General features: G+C 42.9%; 1 protein-coding gene across 1 annotated transcript in view; it reads left to right on the top strand.

Annotated features, from left to right (window-relative positions):
• The first annotated feature begins 6,070 nt into the window (after positions 1-6,070).
• Positions 6,071-16,655, top strand: part of LOC115154652 (AMME syndrome candidate gene 1 protein) — a 35,607-nt gene continuing 25,022 nt past the window's right edge. Inside the window, exon 1 of the mRNA XM_029701101.1 lies at positions 6,071-7,599. Coding sequence (XP_029556961.1) covers positions 7,154-7,599 — 446 coding nt within the window. The 5' untranslated portion in view covers positions 6,071-7,153. The remainder of the gene's footprint in view (positions 7,600-16,655) is intronic.

Here is a 16,655-nt window from a genome sequence, read left to right as displayed (position 1 = left end):
TTATTTGTCCTATAGTTAATAAATCTCATTCTTTAATCAGTTGTCTAAAAAAAAAGTCCAATCCAATGATCACCCTTTCAGTATGAAGGATTCTGGATCAGCATTGTAATGTTGTCGTTAGCGTTCCCATTTGAAGACTATTGCAGTGTTTTCACTCGGCTCCTGACCTTTTTAATGCTACAGTCCATAGTCAACATGACATCCACTCTGAACTGCTGCCATTTTAAGACTCATTCAAAGCAATGTGGTTGTATAGAGGGGCAGCTTTGGTCCAAATTCAAAATGGCGTCTGAGAGCACTTCAAACCTTACGCTGAAATAGATAATGGCCCAGGGTGATTCGGATGATAGAGGTCTGGAAACATTTTAAAGCGACAACAAAAAGAACTGTGCCCTGGTTATACACAGCCCAAATACTCTTACGTTTTATTTGGCTGTATTTTGCATTGAGTTTCCTTCTGCTCATCCAATATTGCAGTGTGTTATCTGACTGTTTATGCCTACCTAGCCATATGTTGTATCTGATAGGTGACAGAAGGCAATTTATAGTGAGGTTTGTGTTGCATCTGTACATGGCTCTTGGTTGAGCGAATGAGGGAGAGGTGATTTTTATTATGCAGTCAGTGTTTGCAGAAAATTCAAACGAGTTCTAAGTTCAGATGTGATTACTTCCCTGACCTGAATATATGAATGCCGATGAGGTTGTGCAGCCAGTCAACCATTTGGATTTATATCTGGAAATGGCAAGAAGGCATTCCTCTACTGAAGGTTGCCAACAGTGCGAACTGCTGAGGCACATAATTTAGCATCAGACGGTGTCTTTGGAATACTATTGGTTGGTAGTGTCTATCTGACCGTGCCAAGCATGCTTTAATTGTGATCTAAATATTTTCAGACATGCTATTTTATCATGTTTTGTATACACATCAGTATTAATGGAGCTCAATTGAAATATGGAGGTAGTTGTCACCATGATCAGTCTGAGTTGGTTGACAGGGTGCCTCAGGCTGTGTTTACACAGGCAGCCCAATTCTGATCTTTTTCCAACAATTGGTCTTTACACCAATCAGATCAGCTCTTTTGCCCATAATGGGGCAGCATGTGTAAATGCTGCCAGAGGTTGCCAGATACGGAAATGTTGTAGCCTACATGTTGCTGAGTAAAGTGCTTTAATATAGTCAGGTGTGGGGGAAAAAATTTGAATCTAATGACCCGACTGTCTGGGTCTCTATTGTTATTGAGGACCATGCCCCTCTGCCTTTGAAGAGATTAGATGTATGACTCATATCTGTGGGGGCATATGCCTAATGGACGAAATTAGTTTCAAATTAAGAGTACCTGGAGGCCTGTTGCTCACATCATCTAGACAGCTAATGTTTCTTGCTGCCTTGTCTTACCCTTTAATGTCAGAAATGTTCACCATTACAACCATATTTGAGCCTGTTACATAGATCACAAGTGCATATTGTAATATTATTGGAAGTCATTTCTATATACAGCTTACTTTATCCACACTTCTACAAGTGTGGATAAATTCTAACTCTTTTTCGTATGACAAGTAATGCAGAACAAATAATTTGTTTACTGTCAGGTAATCCTCTTTCCAATTTGAGGACAATACATGAAATCTGAATGCTATCTGTCACGTTCACAATCTGGTGTTTATCAAACTACCTCGGTGCAGCTGTCCAACTGTTAAAAGATGCCTCAGGCAGGCACCATTGAATCAACTGTACCTTCCTGGAATGTGGAGAATGCTGCCATTTCAACTGCATGCAAGAGACCAACAATGCCTACAGGAGAATACTTTTAACTGTTTAAATACCTAAAAATGTTGAACCTATGTCTCCTGGGACAATCATTGTTTTTCGTGATGAAATGCGTCACATTAAATCCATTTCTGGGAGATGGACAATTTTGGCCACCCTCTAAATCAGTGGATGTGCTACCTGTCCCAGACCTGCTGGAACCCTGACCTGTTCACCGGACGTGCTACATGTCCCAGACCTGCTGTTTTCAACTCTCTAGAGACAGCAGGAGCGGTAGAGATACTCTCAAAGATTGGCTATGAAAAAGCCAACTGACACTTACTCTTGAGTTGCTGACTTGTTGCACCCTCGACAACTACTATGATTATTATTATTTGACCATGCTGGTCATTTATGAACATTTGAACATCTTGGCCATGTGCTGTTATAATCTCCACCTGGCACAGCCAGAAGAGGACTGGCCACCCCTCATAGCCTGGTTCCTCTCTAGGTTTCTTCCTAGGTTTTGGCCTTTCTAGGGAGTTTTTCCTAGCCACCGTGCTTCTACACCTGCATTGCTTGCTGTTTGGGGTTTTAGACTGGGTTTCTGTACAGCACTTTGAGACATTAGCTGATGTAAGAAGGGCTATATAAATACATTTTATTTGATTTGGTATGGTATGGGTCACCAAATAAATGTATATATGGGGGAGATTTTGTTTTGAATGCAGCCTAGTACTGTTGCAATTCACCTAATCTTCCACATAGGGAAGAAATTCTAGGTGTAGTACAGATTATTTTATGGGACAATATAAGGTGCCTTCGGAAAATATTCAGACCCCTTGACTTTTTCCATATTTTGTTACTTTACAGCCTTATTATAAAATTCTTTTTTTTTTTAAATCCTCAAATCGACAATATCCCATAATGACAAAGCAAAAATCGGTTTTTAGAAAAGTTTGCAAATGTATTAAAAATAACAAACATACTATATTTACTTAACTATTCAGACCCTTTAACTCGAAATTGAGCTCAGGTGCATCCTGTTTCCATTGATCATCCTTGAGATGTTGCTACAACTTGATTGGAGTCCACCTGTGGTAAATTAAATTGACTGGACATGATTTGGAAAGGCACACACCTGTCTACATAAGGGCCCACAGTTGAAAGTGCATGTCAGCAAAAACCAAGCCTTAGGGTCGAAGAAATTGTCCGTAGAGCTCCAAGACAGGACTTTGGGGAAGGGTACCAAAAAATGTCTACAGCATTGAAGGTCCTCAAGAACACAGTGGCCTCCATCATTCTTAAATGGAAGAAGTTTGGAACCACCAAAACTTCCTAGAGCTGTCCGCCCATCCAAACTGAGCAATCGGGGGAGAAGGACCTTAGTCAAGTTAGTGACCAAGAACCCGATGGTTACTCTGACAGAGCTCCAGAGTTCCTCTTTGGAGATGGTTGTCCTTCTGAAAGGTTCTCCCATCTCTGCAGCACTTCACCAATCAGGCCTTTATGGTAGAGTGGCCAGACCGAAGCCACTCCTCAGTAAAAGACATGACAGCCCGCTTGGTGTTTGCCAAAAGGCACCTAAAGATTCTACCACCATGAGAAACAAGATTCTCTGGTCTGATGAAACCAAGATTGAACTATTTGGCCTGAATGCCAAGTGTCACATCTGGAGGAAACCTGGCACCATCTTTACAGTAAAGCATGGTGGTGGCAGCATGCTGTGGGGATGTTTTTCAGTGGCAGGATTGAGGGAAAGATGAACGGAGCAAAGTACAGAGAGATCCTTGATGAAAACCTGCTCCAGAGCGCTCAAGACATCAGAATGGGGCGAAGCGTCACCTTCCAAATGTGTATATACAGTTGAAGTCGGAAGTTTACATACACCTTTGGCCAAATACATTTAAACTCAGTTTTTCACGATTCCTGACATTTAATCCAAGTAAAAATTCCTTGTTTTAGGTCACAAGCTTCCCATAATAAGTTGGGTGAATTTTGGCCCATTCCTCCTGACAGCTAGTGTAACCGAGTCAGGTTTGTAGGCCTCCTTGCTTGCACACGCTTTTTTTAGTTCTGCCCACAACTTTTCTATGGGATTGAGGTCAGGGCTTTCTGATGGCCACTCCAATACCTTTACTTTGTTGTCCTTAAGCCATTTTGCCACAACTTTGGAAGTATGCTTGGGGTTATTGTCCATTTGGAAGACACATTTGGGACCAAGCTTTAACTTCCTGACTGATGTCTTGAGATGTTGCTTCAATATATCCATGTAATTTTCCTCCTCATGATGCCATCTATTTTGGGAAGTGCACCAGTCCCTCCTGCAGCAAAACACCCCCACAACATGACGCTGCCACCCCCATGCTTCACGTTTGGGATGGTGTTCTTCGGCTTGCAAGCCTCCCTCTTTTTAGATGTTCTTTGGGTGGTTGCCCATTCTTGATACAGACGGGAAACTGTTGAGTGTGAAAAACCCTGCAGTGTTGCAGTACTTGACACAAACCTGTGCGCCTGGCACGTACTACCATACCCAGTTCAAAGGCACTTAAATATTTTGTCTTGCCCATTCACGCTCTGAATGAAACACATGCACAATCCATGTCTCAATTGTATCAAGGCTTAAAATCCTCCTTTAACCCCTCTCCTCTCCTTCATCTCCATTGATTGAAGTAGATTTAACAAATAACATCAATAAGGGATCATAGCTTTCACATGGATTCACCTAGTCAGTCTGTCATGGAAAGACATGTTTTGTAAACTCAGTGTATACTTCATTGAGTACAATTCTACTCCAATCATCTTGCTAATGTATCACTTGTGCATGTAGAAACATGTCATTGGGCTATCACACAGTCATATCAGGATTCTAACCTGACTACAGATGAGACAAACTTCCAAAAATACCAATAACTTATCAATGATTTGTTCTGGGACTAGGGGGTGGCCAGCTCATTGTAGCAAATATAGTTTGCTGCTCTCGCAAATAACCATTTGCAATGTACAGTAGTTCAAATGAAGATGGGCAATAAGGTGCAAAAGGATTGGGGGCTTCAAGCTGATGTTAATTACTTCAGCCTAGCAGTTTGGAGGGCTCTGCATGTGTTCTCTCCAAACCTGGAGCGTCTTTATCTGCTGAGCGCTGAGAAACCTCGCTGTCATCCTCCATTTTAAGGACTGACTCAGGCAGCTAGCCATCTGCAGTGATGTATACCTACACTTTTAGGGCAAGCATGTCACTGTCTGACCTTGGTGTCACTCTCACGTACACTATGATAGAAGGGGTCTTGGGTGTTGTGATCTTACTGTTGTCATCTGTTGGGTAAATTATAAGGACACTTTCCCAATATAAAGCTGATCCGTCCCGTCCCGCCGACTCTAGTTCGTAACAACGACAACACGACTTAAGGTTAAATGAAGGTGATGTCATTGCATGACGGGCTAGAACTCATTAGATAACTAGTTCACAGCTGCTGCAACCCCAACAACTGGCAGAACCGAATGTATGATTTTCGGCACAACTGTAACGCTGGTTCATTTATAGCCTAAAACCAAGCAGGTATGTCTATGTACCACCTTACGTTACACTAAGTATTACACTGTACCTGCCTATAACACCAATGTAATAAAGAGGCACTCTGACATTTTGATTGGTTACATGTGTAATGTAGTGGACCAAGCAATATTTGGAGTAGTGGACCAAGCAATATTTGGAGTAGCCTACATTGGTATAGGTCACTTTTCACGCAACTTCGATACAAAGTGATTTTCGTAGCAGGTTAGGATATAATTTTCGCTAAACCTTTTCCTAACCTTAACCTCAGTCTCCTATCCAACCTGCCACGTTAATTATTCTAACCCGCTGAGTAAATTATCCGAACCCTCTACGAAAAAGACACTTAGATATCGAAGTGGCATGAAAAGAGTGTTTCCCATTTTGATATGGTATTGTGAGAGCAATCGAATCCAATTTCCAAGTCTGCTATTCTAAAATCCCTGGCGCGGCAAGTCGATTCTGGAGAGTAGCAGAGGCATTAACTGCAGCTGATGTGACTTCATGGCAGGCGAGAAGGGCTGACAGAACATTATCCGACTGCAACGAAATGTATTTAAAGGGATGCATGTTTTCTTTCTCTTAGAGAAGACGGATACAAATTGTCTATAGAAGCATAAATGGTCAAATATATATCCTTACGCGGTTGAGGCCGAGCTGATTAGAAGGTGAGGTGGATAGCGCACGCAGCAATTTTTTTGCGTAATTCGCAGCAAGAATTCCGATTTGACAGACAGAAGATACTGTGAGACTATACGCATTATGCGTAGGAAACGATTTCAAAACATTTCCTGTTTCTTATTTCGGCGTTGAGAATACGAAATATATTTATTACTAACCCGTGTTCTATCGCTGTGAATATCAGTGACTACAGATGATCACATTCCCCCCTCCCCGAACATCAGAGGCTATCAGGCTAATGGTAGCCACTGTGAGGAGCTAGAGTAACCAAACCCCGAGGATTTCAGAGTTGGAATAGAATGCTGCTCTATCAAAATGTATTACATTCAACGGATGACAAGGTCCAAAACAAATCTACATCAAACTTTCAGCGCTGATATGACGCTGGGGTTTAAATAAGATTTTTGAAACTGTCCGAGAACTGACACAAAATACAGGTGCAAACTGATCAGCTGGTTTGTTGAAATGACTTGGTCAGCGCTGACGCTGTCTGATGATGGATCAAACTGCATAGCCAAATGCCATTTTACTTTGCGTCGACTTGACGTTTGGAGCTGCAACACATTGGGTCAGTTGTCTAGCAAGAAGTTCGGATGAAAGTAAACATCTGGTACAATGTTAAGCTACATGGTGCGAAGCGTAATGTACTATTCGTGCTAAAGCGTATGGGTCCTGCGTACTCAAGCTCCCGACTCCCACACAAAAAGGATTCTCTGTGCTGCTGGGGGTGCAGTGCAGTAGCTGTCACAGCTCCACATCTGGCTACTGGCTGTCTAGTTAACTAGCTAGCTAACTGTCTCAAACTCTGTGGTCTCTCTGTTGTATAGCTAGTGAATTAGTTCCTGTATCATTCGAGAGAAAGATTGCTTTGTGAAATCACTTCGGTGGTTATCGTGTTCCGAAGAAGAGGCCTGTATTTTGGACAATATCTGAGATCAATCGAAACGTTTGAAGTGGTCCAGTGCTGTCTTCTAAAGGAAAACACTTAAGGATTTTGCGTAAGGCACGTATTTTTTAAAGGCAGAGTTGGGTGACATTGCGGTCTCTTTATATCGAATATAACGTCGCCCGACAAAAAAGGGAAAGTGGGGCATTGTCCATCATACGTATTAACGCAGTGGGATTTTTACGTCTGGTCCGTGTTTCCACCCACCCCTCCCGCGTTGACGGTGATGGGTCGGAAGCGGTGTGTCGGTGCAGATTGTTCCAAGATGGCGGCTGGGTGCTGCGGGGTGAAGAAGCAGAAGCTGTCGGGATCCCCCGGGTCGGGGGGTCCTGGCGGGGTGGGGGCGGGTAACGGGGTGGTAGGGACCGGACATTGTGGCTCGGACTTGGGGATTGGTTCCTCCTCGACTGTGGTGGCAGGGAACATGAATCGAGTGAACGGCCTGGGGGGTCCTGGGGGTAGTAGTAGTAGCACCAACGCATTGTCCCCAGCCCCAGGAGGCTACAACTCAACTGGCATCTCCCCGAATCTTAGCCCGGGATGTGGTTCGGGAAGTGGAGGCAGGAAGATGGTTGTTTCAGCGGAGATGTGCTGCTTCTGTTTCGACGTGCTTTATTGCCATCTGTATGGATACCAACCTCCCCGAACACCCAGGTTTACAAACGATCCCTAGTAAGTTCTATTATTATGTTGTTAGCCAGCTAGCTTGGTAGTTAACTACCGGTGCTATTGTGAACATTATCATCGACTGTCTAGTTAAGATAGCTAGTAGTATCTAATGTTCTTAGCTAGCCAGCCATCCGATAACGAAACAATTACAATGTGGCAGTTTAATAACACAGTCTGTTAGTTGAATTATGCAACGTTGGGAAGTTAATATATTGCTGCTGCCACTTGGATAAATAAGTTATTTTCACTAGGTGGTGTGGTGCCCATGGATGCTAGCTAGCTAGCTCAACAAAGAAAAAAGTAGCTAGTTAGCATTAATGGCTAAGTTAGCTTGGTAGCCAGGAAGGGCGAGCGTTGCCACTTCCCAGTTGAGAAAGTTTGGAACACCTCACACAGCGCGTGGTGTGTTTGTCATTTTATCTACTTGTTGGAAAATTAAGCTGCTAGATTCTATTCCGTCACCTAACATAGAGATGTAGAACGTTGATAGCGAATGTGTTTGTTAGCTATATGGCTAGCGCGCTAGTTGCCGCTGTCTGAGCAGCCAGCATTCAGGTTAGCGAGCTAGCATACCTCAGCCAGGGAAACTTTAAAGCGGCCATCTGCAGTTGCTAAGTACATTTTTTGGACTAATAAAATAATTATGTACCCATTTGATTCCTGAAGAATATAACTTAGAAATGCCGTATGAGCTTAGTTCAACTGTCATACCCCACCAGAACCCAAAATATAAGTTTGTTTTACGGCAATGTTTGTAAACAAAGTAATTCTAAACTAACACTATATGGCCACAAAACATGGTTAAAACAATAATGATATCATTGATGGTCAGACATTTAATCAATAGCTGTCTATGAATTTGAGTGGTTACATTTCTCCAGCCCCATCCCTCATCTTTTATTAACCCTATCAGTCCCAGGACCCCAGCAAATATTTGATTTTCATTTATCTCTATGTCCAGCCCATGTTTTACATTTTTCTTCCTTCAGGATAACAAGTATAACAAACAAATAGTTACATTCATGAGTTTTAGTGACACAGGTCAATAAAAAAATATGTTCCGAAAACCTGATAAAAATGTATTTATAAGAATGCTGTAAGTAGTTTGCTCATTGGGAAATGAATATCCAACTAGTCAGTTACAACTGTGTGGAGTTTGGGATAAATACATTCTGTTATGGTAATATGTGAATAAAGGATAGAATATTGTGGTCGCGTCACCACACCAAATAATACCTTAGTCTTTGTGATAATCTTGTGACATATTGTTTCTTATATGTCCTGCTAGACAAAAAACGGGTTTGACAGATCTCGCACAAAACCCCAAATGGCCCCAAAATCATTGATGCATTTCAGCATTGTTGCTACCATATACATTTCACACTGATTCTGTCTACACTCTGTTAACTAGAATATTAGCGCTGCTGTGCCTTCATTTGAAAGTAAAATGAACATGCTGTCCATTATCCTATGTAATTCTAGATGTTTGAAACTTCATAAATGGGAGGCCTGGAGACAAACTATCGATGCCATTTATTTCAACATTGTTTTCTTCTTTATAGAACATCCAGACATCAACATGCAGCTCAAAACATTGTTATGCGTTGTCTTTTTGAAATATATTTTTTTATTATGGCAAATGCAGTGCCTTCAGAAAGTATTCAGACCCCTTGACTTTTTCCACATTTTGTTTTACGTTACAGCCTTATTCGAAAATGGATTAAATTGTTTTTCCTCATCACTCTACACACAATACTTTCCAAATGCGCTGTAGATACAGGTTTCTGTATCCCACTTTTTATCGTCATTCCTTTTGGAAATTGCTGACGTTTCTATAGATATGTAAGGGAAAGAGTGCATATAACATATTTATCTCTCCTCTCCCTTTCACACACATGCATACGCCTGATCACATGAAAGTATATGCTTCCCATTTTTGTCATGTTGGATAGAGGAGGAGTAAAGTAATTGGTTGACAGTTGGACACGTGATCCCATTTCTCAGTTTACACGAACAGGGATTTCTTGAATGAGAGGTCTAATGTATGTATGTATGTATGTATGTATGTATGTATGTATGTATGTATGTATGTATGTATGTATACATGCATATTAGTGAGAGTATCCGGGTTGCTATTGGTCTATTGAATTGAAGGGTATTTTCCATTGATTCTGAAGTCCAGTTTCAGCTAGTGTGTAATGCTAACCAACGTCTTGTGTATGTTGTCATACTGCGTATTCACCCAAGCACGATGCAGAAGAAGAATAGTCTGAATCAGTATGTTCTTTGAGTGTGACATGAAGCAGCTAGTGCTCAGGGCCATGGGGATAATGCACTGTAATCCGTTGATCTGTCTGATGCCCGCTGTCTCTGGATTTAGAGGTCAAAGGAAAGTTCTGCCTGATGTCAGGAAATGGGACCGAAAATCCAAGCTGGGAGGGGTTGGAGGAGGTTGGAAACCCAGCCTTTTATTTTCCTTCAAAGGGAAATTCCCCCGTGAAATTATTATTTTATATCCAGTTCCGCTGTTCTGGAAAGACTAAACAAAACCTGAACAAAAATACACGTGTGTGTGTGTGTGTGTGTGTGTGTGTATAGCATTAGGAACTGCTCTTTCCATGATGGACAGACCAGGTGAATCCAGGTGAAAGCTATGATCCTTTATTGATGTCACTTGCTAAATCCGCTTCAGAGTAGATGAAGGGGAGGAGACGGGTTAAACAAGGATGTTTAAGCCTTGAGACAATTGAGACATGGATTGTGTATGTGTTCCATTCAGAGGGTGAATGGACAAGACAAAAGATTTAAGTGCCTTTGAACGGGCTATGATAGTAGGTGCAAGCATACCGGTTTGTGTCAAGAACTACAACGCAGCTGGGTTTTTCATGCTCAACAGTTTCCCAATTGGGTGGTGGACCATTTTTGATACAAAGGACATCCAGCGAACTGTTGGGAGCATTGGAGTCGACATTGGCCAGCATCCAAGTGGAACGCTTTAAACAACTTGTAGAATCGATGTGGCTGTTCTGGGGGCAAAAGGGGTGGAACTCAATATCAGGAAGGTGTTCCTAATGTTTTGTCCACTCAGTGCATGTTGGGCTGTTTTTCTTCAGTAGAAGGCATCTCATACATTCATATATGTGTATGTATATCTATCTCTATCTCTGTCTCTGTCTCTGTCTGTCTGTGTTTTTTAAGGTTATATATTCTTAAATGGGGAATTGATCACCCAGAGGTGGTTGTTTGCAGGAGGCCACGGAATACACACGGTTCCAGCCCCTCCACTCGGTTCTGACATTAGTATGGTACTAATATAGATCGCTGTCTGCAATCTCTGTCCATCTATGAAGACAATGAACTGAAAGCCCCGCTGTTTCTATCTATTTTAACACAGTTGACATCTTTATGCTAATGTTCGTATTGAATAGCAAGAGCTTTCGCTGTGTTGAGACTGCACTCGGGTCCTCTCCAAACTTACCCCCGTTAGCCCGTAAGTCCAAAACAGAGACGCGAGTAGTCTGATCCATCCAGGCGAGTGTGTTTACCACCAGGAGGATTCACCTGATCAGATGGGTGGGATCAGCTCCAGGAGGAAGAGGGTTGTTGCTGTCTTCTGGGCATGGCCCATCACCATGGCTGTATAATAAAGCAGCTCTGCTGGGGCTTATAGGAACATTAAACTTACCCTTGTACCTCAAGCCTCCAGATTGATTTATTCTAGACTACTAGAATGTGGTAGATGTACTGGGCCTGCCAGGTTGATACCAAGTGGCCCATGCAACCTGGTTGTTTCTGCTGAAGGAACTGATGTGAGGAACATGACAGCAGTCCCTCCCATCCCCCATCTGATCTCTGCACACACTCCTGCCCACAACACCAGCTCCACTTGTGACCCATACATTAGTAGCCAAGGGAGTGTATTATGTGAATTACAACTATTTTCTCAACTTGGTAGATACTTAGCCATAACAACAATATTGAATCTCCTGAATAATCGCCCCCCCCCACACAGTGTGAAAGCTGGCACTGGGCCTGGGGATTGTAGTGTAATGTGCAATTGTGACTGGTGGGACTGACGTCATCAGGACTGATTAGTAGTCGGTCTGCAGTGTGAAGGTGGCTGTGTGAACTGGGCTCCAGATGTAGCAATGCGCATGAAAACGCCCCTGCAGCTTTTTCTACTGTTTCCACAGTTTGGGATGGCACGGGCCTTCTTTTTATGGACTGATTGGTACAGAGCAAAGGATTAGAAGCAACTCTTAAAACAGGATGTGATGACATAAAACCTATTAACTAATGTGTACCTGTCAAGACTTTCCCTTTGTTTGACTTAGTGTTTTAAATGAAGACTCAGTGACTAACTGGGCACAGTTAAATATGTTTGACAAAGCTTTTTAAAAGCAGCCTTTGTTTGATGTGCTTTGCAGAGACATAGCGTGTCCTCAGAATTGGACCTCTGCAGTGCAGAAAGTTGGTTCTCCGACTGGATTCCATCCCAATGTGTTTGTGTGCCCGAGTTGGCCATGGATGAATACCAAATGGATGAATACCAAATGGATGAATACCAAATGGATGAATACCAAATGGGAAGAGATGGATCACCCTTTTACACATCTCATTTAATTGAAACCTTTGAGGATGTCTGCTCTTCACTCTTCAGACATAAAGAACAGTCGGGGTGGGGGTTGGTATGGTATGAGGATAGCCGGCAGGCTGGGATTACTGTTCAGAATTGGCACACTGAACCGAGTGGGACATCTGGGAGAGGAGAGAGAGAGGAAAAAGAGCCTGAATAGCACGATGAGCACCTTTTTTTTATAGGTGCCCAGAGAAGAGCGTTACAGCATCTGAATGTACATTTTCAGTGGACAGAAAGACCATCATGCTGCTCTGTTGATACCTGCCTGAAGAGTGAAGACGATTTTCTGGTTTCTAGCCGATTAAACACAGGCCTACTTTGTAGTCTCCCTTTCATATCTGCCCTATTGTCCTTTTTTTAAACCATTTTCATCACTCAACCACGGGGTTTTAGACAGATTTTCGTTTGCTTAGACCTCATGGTGTGATTTGATTCATCAGCAGTTTATTAATAGAAATCAATGTTTACTCGCATGAGTCTGGCTTTTTTTAACACACTGAACCCATCAACCCTGGCTGCATGTCAAAAATGTACTCCGTCGACCCATCCCTCCAGAACACACACCATAGAAGAAGGTTTACTTAGCAGGCACAACTGACCGCTCACTCACGAGACCCGTCATGGATTTTTGTCATGAAAATATCTGATAGAACATTTGTCTAACTGAAAATGTAATTTCAGTTTTGAAATGGAACTCCCGCTTTTGTCAGACCAGTGGAAGACTATTGATAAATGTGTTCTTTCACCCCTCAGAGGTGCTTGGGGCAACAACTGAAGCTCTTGTTGGCTGTCTTTGCCTCTGCCCTCGTTTTCCCATTTGACTCACACCACGGCCTCTCTCAGGCTCACCTTGTTTGCCAAGGGGTTCCTCGGCCAGATTAGAAGCGATTCATCTTGAGGGAGCTGCAGGCTGGCCTGACTGACTCACTGACTGGCTGTCTGGAGGAACTTGTCTCTCTGAAGTCATCCCATTACATCAGAGCTAAAGTTGTCTGTCTGCCCCTCCAGAGATCACTTCTTATTAGGATCGACTGACATCAATCTGTCTTTCGTTTCTCCCTCTCTCAAGCATGTTTATGCGACGCATCCGTCTCTCACACACACTCACTCTGACAGATTTTTCTGTTGTGCAGTCTCTCGCTCTCTCTCCTACCCATCTCCAGTCTTCTTTCAGACTGAAGGTCACTGTGAAGTGGTTGTCCACCGTTCTGTTCTTTCAGACACTTATCGAGTGCTGTCTGTGCAGTCCAGAGAGGAGTGGATTTAAATGTAGATTGGCTGCTCCTCAATTTTGATTATTCGGATCCCCATTAGCCGACGCCAATGGCGACAGCTAGTCCTCTGTCTAAACAGATCTTGCTGATAAAAATTTTGATTAGCAAGCAACACCTCCTTTCCTCACTCTGTATCATATTCTCTCCTAAGGCCATCTTTCCTCCCTTCCCCATGCATTGCCCTGGCTTTTAAATATACACTATATATATATAAAAGTATGTGGACACCCTTTCAAATTAGTGGATTCGGCTATTTCAGCCACACCTTTTGCTGACGGGTGTATAAAATCGAGCACATAGCCATGCAATCTCCATAGACAATACATTGTCAGTTGAATGGTTTTACTGAAGAGCTCAGTGACTTTCAACATGGCACCATCACAGGATGCCACCATTCCAAAAAGTCAGTTTGTCAAATTTCTGCCCTGCTAGAGCTTCCCTGGTCAACTGTAAGGGCTGTTATTGTGAAGTGAAAACGTATAGAAGCAACAACAGCTCAGCTGCGAAGTGGTAAGCAACACAAGCTCACGGAAAGGGACCGACGAGGGCTGAAGCGCGTAGTGCGTAAAAAATCATCTGTTGTTCCCTGGAGTGATGAATCACGCTTCACCACCTGGCAGTCCAACGGACGAATCTGGGTTTGGCAAATGCCAGGAAAACGCTACCTGCCCCAATGCATAGTGCCAACTGTAAAGTTTGGTGGAGGAGGAATAATGGTCTGGGGTTGTTTTTTATGGTTCGGGCTAGGCCCCTTAGTTAAATTGAAGTGAAATCTTAACGCTACGGCATACATTCTAGATGATACTGTGGTTCCAACGACAATGCCCCTGTGCACAATGCAAGGTCCATACAGAAATGGTTTGTTGAGATCAGTGTGGAGAACTTGACTGGCCTGCTCTTGTGGCTAAATGAAAGCAAGTCCCGCAGCAATGTTCCAACATCTAGTAGAAAGCCTTCCCAGAAAAGTGGAGGCTGTTATAGCAGTAAAGGGGGGACCAACTCCATATTAATGCCCATGATTTTGGAATGAGATGTTTGACGAGCAGGTGTCCATATACTTCTGGTAATGTACATGAAGTCATGAACCTCAAAGGCGTTGATATTAAGAATAGTTCTACAGTGGGGGAAAAAAGTATTTGATCCCCTGCTGATTTTGTACGTTTGCCCACTGACAAAGAAATGATCAGTCTATAATTTTAATGTTAGGTTTATTTGAACAGTGAGAGACAGAATAACAACAAAAAAATCCAGAAAACCGCATGACAAAATTGTTATAAATTGATTTACATTTTAATGAGGGGAATTAAGTATTTGACCCATCTGCAAAACATTACTTGGTGGCAAAACCCTTGTTGGCAATCACAGAGGTCAGACGTTTCTTGTAGTTGGCCACCAGGTTTGCACACATCTCAGGAAGGATTTTGTCCCACTCCTCTTCACAGATCTTCTCCAAGTCATTAAGGTTTCGAGGCTGACGTTTGGCAACTCGAACCTTCAGCTTCCTTCACAGATTATCTATGGGATTAAGGTCTGGAGACTGGCTAGGCCACTCCAGGACCTAAATGTGGTTCTTCTTGAGCCACTCCTTTGTTGCCTTGCCCGTGTGTTTTGGGTCATTTGTCATGCTGGAATACCCATCCACGACCCATTTTCAGTGCCCTGGCTGAGGGAAGGAGGTTCTCACCCAAGATTTGACGGTACATGGCCCCGTCCATCGTCCCTTTGATGCGGTGAAGTTGTCCTCTCCCCTTAGCAGAAAAACACCCCCAAAGCATAATGTTTCCACCTCCATGTTTGACGGTGGGGATGATGTTCTTGGGGTCATAGGCAGCATTCCTCCTCCTCCAAGCACGGCGAGTTGAGTTGATGCCAAAAAGCTCCATTTTGGTCTCATCTGACCACAACACTTTCACCCAGTTGTCCTCTGAATCATTCAGATGTTCATTGGCAAACTTCAGACGAGCATTTATATGTGCTTTCTTGAGCAGGGGGACCTTGCGGGCGCTGCAGGATTTCAGTCCTTCACGGCGTAGTGTGTTACCAATTGTTTTCTTGGTGACTATGGTCCCAGCTGCCTTGAGATCATTGACAAGATCCTCCTGTGTAGTTCTGGGCTGATTCCTCACCGTTCTCATGATCATTGCAACTCCACGAGGTGAGATCTTGCGTGGAGCCCCAGGCCGAGGGAGATTAACAGTACTTTTGTGTTTCTTCCATTTGCGAATAAGCTGTTGTCACCTTGTGTCACCAATGTTGTCACCTTCTCACCAAGCTGCTTGGCGATGGTCTTGTAGCCCATTCCAGCCTTGTGTAGGTCTACAATCTTGTCCCTGACATCCTTGGAGAGCTCTTTGGTCTTGGCCATGGTGGAGAGTTTGGAATCTGATTGATTGATTGCTTCTGTGGACAGGTGTCTTTTATACAGGTAACAAATTGATATTAGGAGCACTCCTTTTAAGAGTGTGCTCCTAATCTCAGCTCGTTACCTGTATAAAAGACACCTGGGAGCCAGACATTTTTCTGATTGAGAGGGGGTCAAATACTTATTTCCCTCATTAAAATGCAAATCAATTTATAACATTTTTAACATGCGTTTTTCTTGATTTCTTTGTTGTTTTTCTGTCTCTCACTGTTCAAATAAACCTACCATTAAAATGATAGACTGATCATGTCTTTGTCAGTGGGCAAACGTACAAAATCAGCAGGGGATCAAATACTTTTTCCCCTCACTGTATTTAAATTTTTCTGGCCCTCTCTTTATGATGGTCATCATGAATAATACTATAATCTACCTCTACAAGTTGCTCTGTTCAACAGCTGCATCTTCTTCTGGAGAACTAAGTGAATACTGTAGACTGGAGATGCCTGTTTATACTCCGCTCTGAGCATAGACATCTGCTTAGCTGTGAACCCTTTCATCGTCTTCCTTATCTGCCCAGATTGTGACTTAGTGATGTCTGTACTAACAAAGTGTATTAACCTAGGCAAGGATCTGCCTTTTGTGTTGTGCTATATCTTTTTTTTGATATGCTGTGTGTATATATACTTAGCTAGCGACAGTAATCCTGGGGGTTATTGAGAAAAGGTCTTGTGATTTTAGGGCAAAGAGGTGGAGCTGCTGCCAGGCTTTTAGTGGATTAGTTGGA

This window comes from Salmo trutta, chromosome 19 (genome assembly GCF_901001165.1).
Source record: "Salmo trutta chromosome 19, fSalTru1.1, whole genome shotgun sequence".
Lineage (NCBI taxonomy): Eukaryota > Metazoa > Chordata > Actinopteri > Salmoniformes > Salmonidae > Salmo > Salmo trutta.
Note: the sequence above shows the minus strand (reverse complement) of the source record. Positions and strands in the feature narration are given on the sequence as shown.